At 45.4% G+C, this 12,864-nt stretch overlaps 1 protein-coding gene across 1 annotated transcript in view; it reads left to right on the forward strand.

Moving 5' to 3' along the window:
- Positions 1 to 364: 364 nt before the first annotated feature.
- The window catches only part of acin1a (apoptotic chromatin condensation inducer 1a), a 33,237-nt gene continuing 20,737 nt past the window's right edge, over positions 365 to 12,864 (forward strand). The window contains 9 exon segments of the mRNA XM_042308175.1: positions 365 to 531; positions 1,825 to 1,890; positions 2,038 to 2,149; positions 2,331 to 2,392; positions 2,726 to 3,151; positions 3,154 to 4,994; positions 5,027 to 6,359; positions 10,116 to 10,265; positions 10,392 to 10,474. Coding sequence (XP_042164109.1) covers positions 394 to 531; positions 1,825 to 1,890; positions 2,038 to 2,149; positions 2,331 to 2,392; positions 2,726 to 3,151; positions 3,154 to 4,994; positions 5,027 to 6,359; positions 10,116 to 10,265; positions 10,392 to 10,474 — 4,211 coding nt within the window. The 5' untranslated portion in view covers positions 365 to 393.

Here is a 12,864-nt window from a genome sequence, read left to right on the forward strand (position 1 = left end):
GCTCTGGCCAGGACACCCCTAGGAAAGCACCCCCAGTCGAGCAAGACGTGACCGCTAAAGATTTGTCAAAGAACAATGACAGTTGTTGTTACAGCTGATGCTGCACCAAGACATTTTGCACTCTGACATGATTCAACAGAGATTATTTTGACACGTGAAAGAGTGCCTCCTGTTGGTACAAATAAAATGATAATCTAGGAAATGACATTTTCCAAATAATGTTTAGGTATCTTATTAATGCAAATTCATTGTGAATAGCGTGTATGCACTCCACCATCGAATGTATGAATAAAATCAAACAATATGTAATAATAAAATTCAATTTACACTTTGACTACTCAGACGTTGGTTGAAGGAAGGCGTTGCTGAAGCGAATTAGTGAGGAAAGGGAAAATGGCGGACCTCGAAGACGTTACACTGGACGGGAGGCCGCTACAATCTCTACGGGTGGCGGATTTGAAAGCTGCTTTGGAGGAGCGGGGGCTTCCTAAAAGCGGACAGAAAAATGCTCTCATTAAGAGGCTCAAAGGGGTGAGTTTTGTTAAGAATTTGAGGTCGTTTGTAACCTGCAGTCGCTAAACCTCGGTGTTGCTAGAGACTGGCCGATGCTTGCCTTGCAGGCCGGAGTGCTTGCCTAGTTTTAAAAAATTAAATAAAAATAATTACTGTGTGCTGTTTACTTTCTGATAATGTTTTGTCGTCGTTGGAAGCTTTGCTATGTTCTACCATTTGAAATGGCTTGTTTGTTGAATAAGTTGTTAACCAAAGTTTAAATGGACGTTTGTTGTTTATGCGAGACACGGCTGGTAGCTAACGTTAGCTGCTAGCTACTGGTAGTTTTGTCGTCTGCGGCTGCACGGTCCGCGCTTTGTTGGTGTGCACGAGTTGGGGGGAGGTTATACAACGTGGACGCGCCTGTAAAGTAGCTTGCTATCTACTGTACTTGAAGCTAGCAAGCTTTGGGAGGCGTAGTAAACAAAATAATGAATGAAGGAATTAATGGATTAATAAAAGTAATCTAAACGTTTTGGGGGCCCGGATCTTCGGGGAATTATTCCTTCTTTGTATAATTAGAAGATGTAATGTTAGCAATCCAAGTGAATTGCAAGCAGCTTGAAATGCAAACAGCTAACGTTAGCTAGCAACCATTGATTAAACTACACTTGAAAGCGACAATCTCGCTAACTAGCTACCTCTCAGTTGAAAATACAATTATTTGTATTTAGTCGATATCGGACAGTATTTTTTTTATTTATTTCACCTTTATTTAACCAGGTAGGCAAGTTGAGAACAAGTTCTCATTTACAATTGCGACCTGGCCAAGTTAAAGCACATACAACAACACAGAGTTACACGTGGAGTAAAACAAACATACAGTTAATAATACAGTATAAACAAGTCTATATACGATGTGAGCAAATGAGGTGAGATAAGGGAGGTAAAGGCAAAAAAAAAAGGGCCATGGTGGCAAAGTAAATACAATATAGCAAGTAAAACACTGGAATGGTAGATTTGCAGAGGAAGAATGTGCAAAGTAGAAATTCAAATAATGGGGTGCAAAGGAGCAAAATAAATAAAATAAAATAAATACAGTAGGGAAAGAGGTAACGAGAGGTATATGCTTCTGCTACTACGAATATTTGCTATTGAATTTGTTTTGTTAAAGCCCTCTTGGTGTGAATGTTTTCTAATGAGCCCATCATGTAACTAGCTTAACATGATTATCAGATGCAACATACAACAATTAATAATTTATTGTGTGAAAGTCTGTTTACTGTTTTGTGTGTTGTGTGTGTGTGTGATCATGTATTATGTTTGTGACAGGCTCTCATGCTGGAGAACCTCCAGAGAACCTCACACCATCACATAGGACTGCAGCCAAACTCCCAGGTGAGAGTTACTGTATGAAGAAGTTGCATGAACCATAACAATTCAATCAGCTCCTTGTGTAGATATTTGTCAGTTTCTCTAATTACTTCTTCAATATGATGGATATGGGCAAGGATGTTAGTCTTATGGTCTGTCTGATTATTTCAGATTGGTGAAGAGATGAGCCAGAATAGCTTCATTAAGCAGTATCTGGCAAAACAGCAGGAGCTCTTGAGGCAGCGTCTTGAGAAAGAGGCCCGGGAAGCAGTCGAAGATGATGGTAAGTTGGCAGTTTACTTCCTCACGTTTACGTATTGGCTTGGGGTTTAAGCCTGAGTAGTTTACATGTCAGTTCTATGCCTGTACTGAGCGCGGTTCCTTTATAAATCAAATCGGGTCAGCTACTCATCTCCTGCTCAGGGTACTTTGTCTCATTACATTTCACTACTATGTTTTTCCAGATACCGACCAAGAGGACCACACACAGGGCAATAACAGCTCTGCCTGTGCTGCCCCAGACCAGGTTAGTTGCAGACTAATCGCTGTATTCTTTCTGTTTTTAAGAATCTGCAGGGGCGTAATAATTTTTCCCTTTGCATTCCATTTTGTAACTAAAACAAGAGTGTCTAATGGGCAAATTCAGCTAGGTCCCTCCCTGTTTTCATTCCTTTTGTAAACAGAATCTGTGTAATGAATATACACCCCTGTTGTGCAACTTGCATGTTTGACACATCTTTCATGATTAACACAATCTTGCATGCAGTTTAATGTATGCCTGAACAACTGCATGTATGGGAGGAACTCTGGTATAGTCCTGCAACAAACTCAATCACATCTCGCTTTCCGTCCTCATCAGGATGACGTACCTGTTTTGGTTGACCAGCACAAGCCACTTGGCCCCTCCGAGGGAGAGGGACTAGCAGGCCCCGCAAGCGAGGGAGAGGGACACAGGGCCAAAGACGGCCATGTGCCTGGTCCACTTGCCTCTACCTCTCCTACCTCTGCCCCTGCTGCCGTTGCTTCTCTGTCTGTGTGTGTAGCTGATGGTGAGCAGCGACCGGAGAGAGTCCAAACCTCTAGCCAAGTCCCAGCAGATAGCGATGATGACAGCGACGGAGGTGACGAGGATGGCGAGGATGAGGACTGGGATAGCGGTGCCAGGAGGAGGAATCTAGGAGAGCCACCAAGAGGCCAGCTAGCAAGAGAGAGGTCTGAAGGATCCCGCCAACCCCCACAGCACATCCCCCCCCTGTTGTCTCCGCAGCTTCGACAGCCTACCCCTCCCCCCCGTCCCCTCCCCCAGAGTTATCATTCCCACTGCCTGATACCCCTAAACAAAGCCCCCCTAGTCCAGGTGAGCTCCCGGCTAGGCAGCGTACTTCCAGTACCTCCAGCTCTGGCTCCTCTAGCAGTGGCAGTCGTAGTAGCAGTCCAGAACCACAAAGCAACGCAGAGCGCAAGCCTGGCCCACTGACCCTGCTGGCACGCAAGATGGCATCAGAAGGCGCCTTCTCTGGAGTTGGGTGGCATGGACGTGGGGAGGCAGAAAGGCAGGACAACAATGCTGCAACTGCAACAATATTTCCTGGTAGAGGTCCTCAAGAGGGCACAGTGTCTGCCATCACCCACACAGCCAATGCTGCAGCCAGTTTGCCCTTCCCCAGTCTGGTTCCAGTTACCAACCAGGGTGTCCTTGGAGGCCATCTATCCCACAGTCAAGTTCCTGTGAGTGTCCTTAGGCCCACTATAATGGAAGAGAGAGATTCTGCATGGCAACAAGAAAACAAGGAAAGGGAGCTGCAGGCAGAGAGCGAAAGAGAAAAGGCCCTTGAGCAAGAGAGACTTAGAGCCGTGGAGCTGGAAAGACAGAGAATATTTGAGCAAGAGAGGGAAAGAGCTTTGGAGCGAGAGAGGGAGGAGAGGGAGAAAGCCTTGGACGCTGAAAGGAAGGAGAGGGAAAGGGCTTTGGAGCGAGAGAGGGAGAAAGCCTTGGAGGCAGAAAGGAAGGAGAGGGCAAGAGCTTTAGAGCGAGAGAGGGCACAAGCTCTTGAACAAGAGCGGGAGGAAAGAGAGAAAGCTTTGGAAGAAGAGAGAGAGAAGTCTGTGGCAAGAGAGAGGGCCCTTGAGCTTGAGAAGGCTGTGGAGTTAGAAAGGCAGAGAGCCATGGAACGAGAGCAAGCTTTGCAGCAAGAGAGAGAGGAGATGGAAAGAGCTAAAGCTTTTGAGCGGGAGGAGAGGGAAAGGGCTCTTGAGCGGGAGCAAGTTCTTGAACAAGAAAGGGTGGAGACAGCGAGAGCGTTGGAGCAAGAAAGGGTGGAGATGGAGAAAGCCTTGGAGCGAGAGAGACAGGAAAGAGAGAGAGCCTTGGAGCGAGAACAGTTGGAGAGGGAGAAAGCATTGGAGATGGAGCGTATAGAGAGGGAAAATGCTTTGGAGCAAGAGCGAGTTGAGAAGGAGAAAGCTCTGGAGCTAGAGAGGCAGGAAGCGCTGGAGCTAGAGAGGCAGGAAGCGCTGGAGCTAGAGAGGCAGAAAGCGCTGGAGCTCGAGAGGCAGAAAGCGCTGGAGCTCGAGAGGCAGAAAGCGCTGGAGCTCGAGAGGCAGAAAGCGCTGGAGCTCGAGAGGCAGAAAGCGCTGGAGCTCGAGAGGCAGGAAGCGCTGGAGCTCGAGAGGCAGGAAGCGCTGGAGCTCGAGAGGCAGGAAGCGCTGGAGCTCGAGAGGCAGGAAGCGCTGGAGCTCGAGAGGCAGGAAGCGCTGGAGCTCGAGAGGCAGGAAGCGCTGGAGCTCGAGAGGCAGGAAGCGCTGGAGCTCGAGAGGCAGGAAGCGCTGGAGCTCGAGAGGCAGACAGCGCTGGAGCTCGAGAGGCAGACAGCGCTGGAGCTCGAGAGGCAGAAAGCGCTGGAGCTCGAGAGGCAGAAAGCGCTGGAGCTCGAGAGGCAGAAAGCGCTGGAGCTCGAGAGGCAGACAGCGCTGGAGCTCGAGAGGCAGAAAGCGCTGGAGCTCGAGAGGCAGAAAGCGCTGGAGCTCGAGAGGCAGAAAGCGCTGGAGCTCGAGAGGCAGAAAGCGCTGGAGCTCGAGAGGCAGAAAGCGCTGGAGCTCGAGAGGCAGAAAGCGCTGGAGCTCGAGAGGCGCTGGAGCTCGAGCAGCTGGAGCTCGAGAGGCAGAAAGCGCTGGAGCTCGAGAGGCAGAAAGCTGCTGAGAGGCAGAAAGCGCTGGAGCTCGAGAGGCAGAAAGCGCTGGAGCTCGAGAGGCAGAAAGCGCTGGAGCTCGAGAGGCAGAAAGCGCTGGAGCTCGAGAGGCAGAAAGCGCTGGAGCTCGAGAGGCAGAAAGCGCTGGAGCAAGAGCGAGTTGAGAAGGAGAAAGCTTTGGAGCTAGAGAGGCAGAAAGCTTTAGAGCGGGAACTGGAGGAGAGGGAGAAAGATAGGGAGGAGAAGGCAAGGGCTTTGCACCAAGAAAGAATTGAAAGGGAGAAAGAAAGAGTGGAGAGGGGAAAAGCTTTGGAACGTGAGAGAGAGGAGAAGGAGAGGGCTTTAGAACAGAAGGCCCTGCAGAGAGAAAAAGAAGAGAGGGAGAGTGTTTTCGAACAAGATAAGGAAAGGGCTATGGTGGCTGAGAGGGAGAGTCATCTTCCCCCATGGAAACGTGGTCGTGAGATTGGTCTTACCCCCCTGCCCACTCCTCCCCTTTCCACAGGAGCAGGTAGAATGGCGGCAACAGAGGAGGGTGGGGAGCCCCACATGCCATCCCTACCCCAAACAGCATCGAGAGACAACCAGCCAGTTGAATCTGGTACGCCCCTGTCACCAACTATAGCAACGCCTCTGTCACCCCAGTCCTCCTTCAAGAAGTTCCGTTTCTTGAGAGACCCCCCAGTTCTGTCCCCATCTTGCTCTGCATCCCTGGTCATCAAGAGGCCCCGTACATTCTCTGACAGCCCCCATACTCAGGCCTCCGCTCTCCAGTCCCCAAGAAAACCTGGGGAACAAGAGCAGGAAAGTACTCTGCAGGGGTCCAAGCTTTCTTCTGGACAGGCAGCATCACAGATGCCTGCAAGACAGGGGTTCCTTGTTTCTGGACCAACTGCAGCAGACACGTCAGACACGACAGGGCCAGAGACCCCAGTGATTGCCACACTAGGCAAGAGTCCTGAAGAAGAAAAGGCTGAGGAGCTTGTATCAGAGGAGCATGTCTTAGCAGATAAGGAGACAAACAAACAGGAAGTGGGAGAGATAGCCAGAGGTGCTAAACGGGTGGATGCAGGAAACGTCCCCTCGGGTCCAGCTGAATCTGTGATACCTCCCTCACCTCCACTGGAAGAGGGCAATGTAGACCGGGGAAGGGAGAGAAGTCAAAAGAAACAAGAGAAGCGGGGAAGACGAGCTTCCTCATCTAGTGACTCCTCAGATTCTGACTCTGGGTCATCCTCCTCACGCTCGTCTGGTTCATCTTCGTCTTCGCAGGGCAAAACTCGCACCACTCCCAGTGGTAGAAAGGTGAGTGGTCTATAGGTGTTCTTTCACTCAGTCAGTGGAATAACAATGATCAAACCCAAACAGCAATATGGGAATGTAATGTTCATTAACCATGTAGTACTTGGATTTTCTTTTTAGGTTTCTCTTTTGGTTGTTTTTGTTTTTTATTCTGTCAGGGCCTAGGTTTGACAGGACCACCCAAGCAGTGGCAATCAATGGTACATTGGAGATCTGAAGACGTTATTTCATTAATGTTTCAAGGGAACCTTGTCCAAATGTTCAAGATGTTTACCAGAACGGTTTCTGATTTATGAATTACATGTTTTTCTGAAGTTGTGAAAGATGGAGGAAAAGTGATATTTCAGTGTGAAAATACAGTACGGGTCAAAAGTTTGGGCACACCTACTCAAGAGTTTTCCCTTATTTTTCCTATTTTCCACGTTGTGAAATAATACTGAAGACATCAAAACTATGAAATAACACATATGAAATCATGTAGAAATTGGGACAAATTTCCACAGGTCTAAAGTCCATTGCTTGTGTTATTTGGCCCAAGTAAGTCTCTTCTTCTTATTGGTGTCCTTTAGTAGTGGTTGCTTTGCAGCAATTCGACCATGAAGGCCCGATTCACACAGTCTCCTCTGAACAGTTGATGTGTCTTTTTACTTTGCATTTATTTTGGCTGCAATTTCTGAGGTGCAGTTAATTGTTGATTTCTGAGGCTGTTAACTCTAATGAACTTATCCTCTGCAGCAGAGGTAACTCTGGGTCTCCCTTTCCTGTGGCGGTCCTTATGAGAGCCAGTTTCATCATAGCACCCGATGGTTTTTGCGACTGCACTTGAAGAAACTTTCAAAGTTCTTGAAATGTTCCACATTGACTGATCTTATTTTTGATTTATTTCACCTTTATTTAACCAGGTAGGCTAGTTGAGAACAAGTTCTCATTTACAACTGCGACCTGGCCAAGATAAAGCATAGCAGTGTGAACAGACAGCAACATAGAGTTACACATGCAGTAAACAATAACAAGTAATGATGGACTGTTGTTTCTCTTTGCATATTTTAACTGTTCTTGCCATAATATGGACTTGGTATTTTACCAAATAGGGCTATCTTCTGTATACCCCCCTACCTGGTCACAGCACAACTGATTGGCTCAAACACATTAAAGAAGAAAGAAATTCCACAAATTAACTTTTACCAAGGCTCACCTGTTAATTGAAATGCATTCCACCTCATGAAGCTGGTTGAGAGAATGCCAAGATTGTGCAAAGCTGTCATCGAGGCATTTCAGTATGCAAAGAAAAATAAACGACATTGTTTCTCTTAAGATTAGTAACACTACACAGCAAATATATTAAAGGAACAAAACAAATACATTTATTGGCATCAAATTAATAAAAAAATTGAAAGGTTGTAGTTATTAGGATAATATAAAGGATAGCAGGTGGCTACTTTGAAAAATCTCAAATATTTAACACTTTTTTTTGGTTACTATATGATGTCTTCAGTATTATTCTACAATGTAGAAAATAGTTAAAATCAAGAAAAACCCTTGAATGAGTAGGTGGGTCCAAACTTTTGACTGGTACTGTATGTTGTCATAAAGTACATGGTATAGCTTGGTATAGATTCCTCTTGCTGGAATCTCTTTAGGTCTACTTCTATATCACACAATGGTGGTGATAAAACTACGTGATTATTAAGTCTGTTGTCATGTACTGTCATTTTTACTTAATAGCCTAGTAGACAAGCAGAGACCACTTAAGGAGACAATGATGCCAAAACACAAACTCACAATGTTTATTGTAACCATATTAGAGGTCGACCGATTATGATTTTTCAACGCCGATACCGATTATTGGAGGACCAAAAAAAGCCGATAGCGATTCATCAGACGGTTTTTAAAAATACTAAAAAATAAAAAATAAATCTGCCGGTTTTTAAAAATACAAAAAAATAAAAAATAAATGAAAATTGTAATAATGACAATGACAACAATACTGAATTAACACTTATTTTAACTTAATATAATAGATCAATACAAACCAATATAGCTTCAAATATAAATAATGAAACATGTTCAATTTGGTTTAAATAATTCAAAAACTATGTGTTGGAGAAGTAAATGTGCAATATGTGCCATGTAAAAAAGGTAACGTTTGAGTTCCTTGCTCAGAACATGAGAACATATGAAAGTTGGTGGTTCCTTTTAACATGAGACTTCAATATTCCAAGGTAAGAGGTTTTAGGTTGTAGTTAATATCGTATTTATAGGACTATTTCTCTCTATACCATTTGTATTTCATATACCTTTGACTAGTGGACGTTCTTATAGGCACTATAGTATTGCCAGTGTAACAGTATAGCTTCCGTCCCTCTCCTCGCACCTACCTGGGCTCGAACCAGGAACACACACATCAACAACAGCCACACTCGAAGCAGCGTTATCCATCGCTCCACAAAAGCCGCGGGGGGAATAACTACTCCAAGTCTCGGAGCGAGTGACGTTTGAAACGCTATTAGCACACACCCCGCTAACTAGCTAGCCATTTCACATCGGTTACACCAGCCATTAGGCTGATAGGCTTGAAGTCATAAACACCGCTGTGCTTGCGAAGAGCTGCTGGCAAAATGCACTAAAGTGCTGTTCGAATGAATGCTTATGAGCCTACTGCTGCCTACCATTGCTCAGTCAGACTGCTCTATCAAATCATAGACTTAATTATAACATGATAACACACAGAAATACGAGCCTTTGGTCATTAATATGGTCGAATCCGGAAACTATCATTTCGAAAACAAAACGTTTATTATTTCAGTGAAATACGGAACTGTTCGGTATTTTATCTAACGGGTGGCATCCCTAAGTCTAAATATTGCTGTTACATTGAAGGTTGTGCAATGTTATGTCATAATTACGTAAAATTCTGGCAAATTCCGTAAAATTCTGGCAAAAATACTGCCCAAGTATTTTATATTTATTTATATGTTGCATATACCCGGACTCTGCATGCAATGAACGCAAGAGAAGTGACACACTTTCACCTGGTTAATATTGCCTGCTAACCTGGATTTCTTTTAGCTAAATATGCAGGTTTAAAAATATATACTTCTGTGTATTGATTTTAAGAAAGGCATTGGTGTTTATGGTTAGGTACAGTCGTCCAACGATTGTGCTTTTTTTCCCACAAATGCGCTTTTGTTAAATCATCCCCCAGCGTTGCATCGATTATATGCAACGCAGGACACGCTAGATAAACTCGTAATATCATCAACCATGTGTAGTTATAACTAGTGATTATGATTGTTTTTTATAAGATAAGTTTAATGCTAGCTAGCAACTTACCTTGGCTTCTACTGCATTCGCGTAACAGGCAGTCTCCTTGTGGAGTGCAACGAGAGGCAGGTGGTTATAGCGTTGGACGAGTTAACTGTAAGGTTGCAAGATTGGTTCCCCGAGCTGACAAGGTGAAAATCTGTCGTTCTGCCCCTGAACAAGGCAGTTAACCCACCGTTCCTAGGCAGTCATTGAAAATAAGAATGTGTTCTTAACTGACTTGCCTAGTTAAATAAAGGTATAAAAAAAAATCTGCAAAATCGGCGCTCAAAAATACCAATTTCCGATTGTTATGAAAACTTGAAACCGGCCCTTAATTAATCGGCCATTCAGATTAATCGGTTGACCTCTAAACCATATGTTGGTTAAATAAGGGATGTATGCTTAGAACTGTGACTTGACCTGCTCAAATGTATGATATTCTCTATCCTTTAGCCTGAGAAACCTCAGACAAAAACCATATCCCAGGATAAGGAGACAGTTAGTCAACTTGAGGAGTCAAAGGAGTCCACGAAAGCACCCCAGCGCAAAAATCGAGTACCTGGGGAGAAGGACATGACCATTGATGGAGCCAGACATGGCAAGGTCAGCTGAGATTTAAACTGTAGTCTCTTTATTCTTTACAAATCTCTACATCTCTTTATTCTTTCCCCTTGTTTTTACAAAATTGTTCTTCCCCTCTCTAACACTACCCCCTTTGATGACCATCAGAAATCGTTTGTTGGAATACCTGCTGGACAAGACAATGAGCAGAAGGACAGCGAGGGAGAGGAGGAAATGACAGACACTACAAGGTCTGTTTACAAAATTGCTGCAAAAGACACACACATATACTGAACAAAAGTATAAACGTGACAATTTCAACGATTTTACTGAGTTACAGTTCTTATAGACATCAGTCAATTGAAGTAAATTTATTAGTCCCTAATCTATGGATTTCACACGATTGGGCAGTGTTGCAGCCATTGGTGAGGTGCAGCCAATCCACCCACTGGTGAGCCAGGCCCAGACAATCAGAATGAGTTTTTCCCTACAAAAGGGCTTTATTACAGACTGAAATAATCCTCAGTTTCATCAGCTGTCCGGGTGGCTGGTATCAGACGATCGCGCAGGTGAAGAAGTCTGATGTGGAGGTCCTGGGCTGGCATGGTTACACGTGGTCTGCAGTTGTGAGGCCGGTTGGACGTACTGCCAATTTCTCTTATGGTAGAGAAATTAACATTACATTCTCTGACAACAGCTCTGGTGGACATTCCTGCAGTCAGCATGCCAGTTGCACGCTCCCTCAAAACTTGAGACATCTGTGGCATTGTGTTGTGTGACAAAGCTACACATTTTAGTGGCCTTTTATTGTCCCCAGCACCAGGTGCACCTGTGTAAGGATCATGCTGTTTAATCAGCTTCTTGATATGCTACACCTGTCAGGTGGATGGATTATCAGCATACCACCCTGAATACCACTGCTGGCTTGCTTCTGATGCTAAGCAGGGTTGGTCCTGGTCAGTTCCTGGATGGGAGACCAGATGCTGCTGGAAGTGGTGTTGGAGGGCCAGTAGGAGGCACTCTTTCCTCTGGTCTAAAAAAAAAGATCTCCCAATGCCCCGGGGCAGTGATTGGGGACACTGCCCTGTGTAGGGTGCCGTCTTTCGGATGGGATGGTAAACGGGTGTCCTGACTCTCTGAGGTCACTAAAGATCCCATGGCACTTATCGTAAGAGTAGGGGTGTTAACCCCGGTGTCCTGGCTAAATACCCAATCTGGCCCTCAAACCATCATGGTCACCTAATAATCCCCAGTTTACAATTGGCTCATTAATCCCCCTCCTCTCCCCTGTAACTATTCCCCAGGTCGTTGCTGCAAATGAGAACGTGTTCTCAGTCAACTTAACTGGTAAAATAACGGATAAATTAAAACTAGAAATCTTGGCAAAGGATAAATGCTCACTAACAGGGAGATTAACAAATGTGTGCACAACATTTTAGAGAAATAATATTTTTGTGCTTTTGGAAAATGTCTGAACTTTTATTTCAGCTCATGAAACATGGGACTAACACTTTCCATGTTGCATTTATATTTTTATATGTATATAAACTCAGCAAAAAAGACATTTGGAAAAATCCAAATACCTTCACAGATCTTCATTGTAAAGGGTTTAAACACTGTTTCCCATGCTTGTTCAATGAACCATAAACAATTAATGAACATGCACCTGTGGAACGGTCGTTAATAAGACACTAACGGCTTACAGACGGTAGGCAATTAAGATCACAATTATGAAAACTTAGGACACTAAAGAGGCTTTTCTATTGACTCTGAAATACACCAAAAGAAAGATGCCCAGGGTCCCTGCTCATCTGCGTGAACGTGCCTTAGGCATGCTGCAAGGAGGCATGAGGACTGCAGATGTGGCCAGGGCAATAAATTACAATGTCTGTACTGTGAGACGCCTAAAACAGAGCTATGGGAGACAGGACGGACAGCTGATAGCTCTCGCAGTGGCAGACCACGTGTAACAACACCTGCATAGGATCGGTACAGCCGAACATCACACCTGCTGGACAGGTACAGGATGGCAACAACAACAGGAACGCACAGTCTTTCCATCAGTGCTCAGACTGTCTGCAATAGGCTGAGAGAGGCTGGACTGAGGGATTGTAGGCCTGTTGTAAGGCAGGTCCTCACCAGACATCCCCGGCAACAATGTCGCCAATGCACACAAACCCACCGTCGCTGGACCAGACTGGACTGGCAAAAAGTGCTCTTCACTGACGAGTCGTAGTTTGTCTCACCAGGGCTGATGGTCGGCGTTGCATTTATCGTTGAAGGAATGAGCATTACACCGAGGCCTGGATCGATTTGGAGGTGGAGGGTCCGTCATGGTCTGGGGTGGTGTGTCACAGCATCATCGGACTGAGCTTGTTGTCATTGCAGGCAATCTCAACGCTGTGCATTACAGGGAAGACCTCCTCCTCCCTCATGTGGTACCCTTCCTGCAGGCTCATCCTGACATGACCCTCCAGCATGACAATGCCACCACGCACAAAACGAGCAGTATGGCTGATTTCCTGCCAGACAGGAATGTCAGTGTTCTGCCATGACCGGCGAAGAGCCTGGATCTCAATCCCTTTGAGCACGTCTGGGACCTGTTGGATCGGAGGGCTAGGGCCATTCCCCCCCCCCCCAG

Source organism: Oncorhynchus tshawytscha, linkage group LG28 (genome assembly GCF_018296145.1).
Source record: "Oncorhynchus tshawytscha isolate Ot180627B linkage group LG28, Otsh_v2.0, whole genome shotgun sequence".
Lineage (NCBI taxonomy): Eukaryota > Metazoa > Chordata > Actinopteri > Salmoniformes > Salmonidae > Oncorhynchus > Oncorhynchus tshawytscha.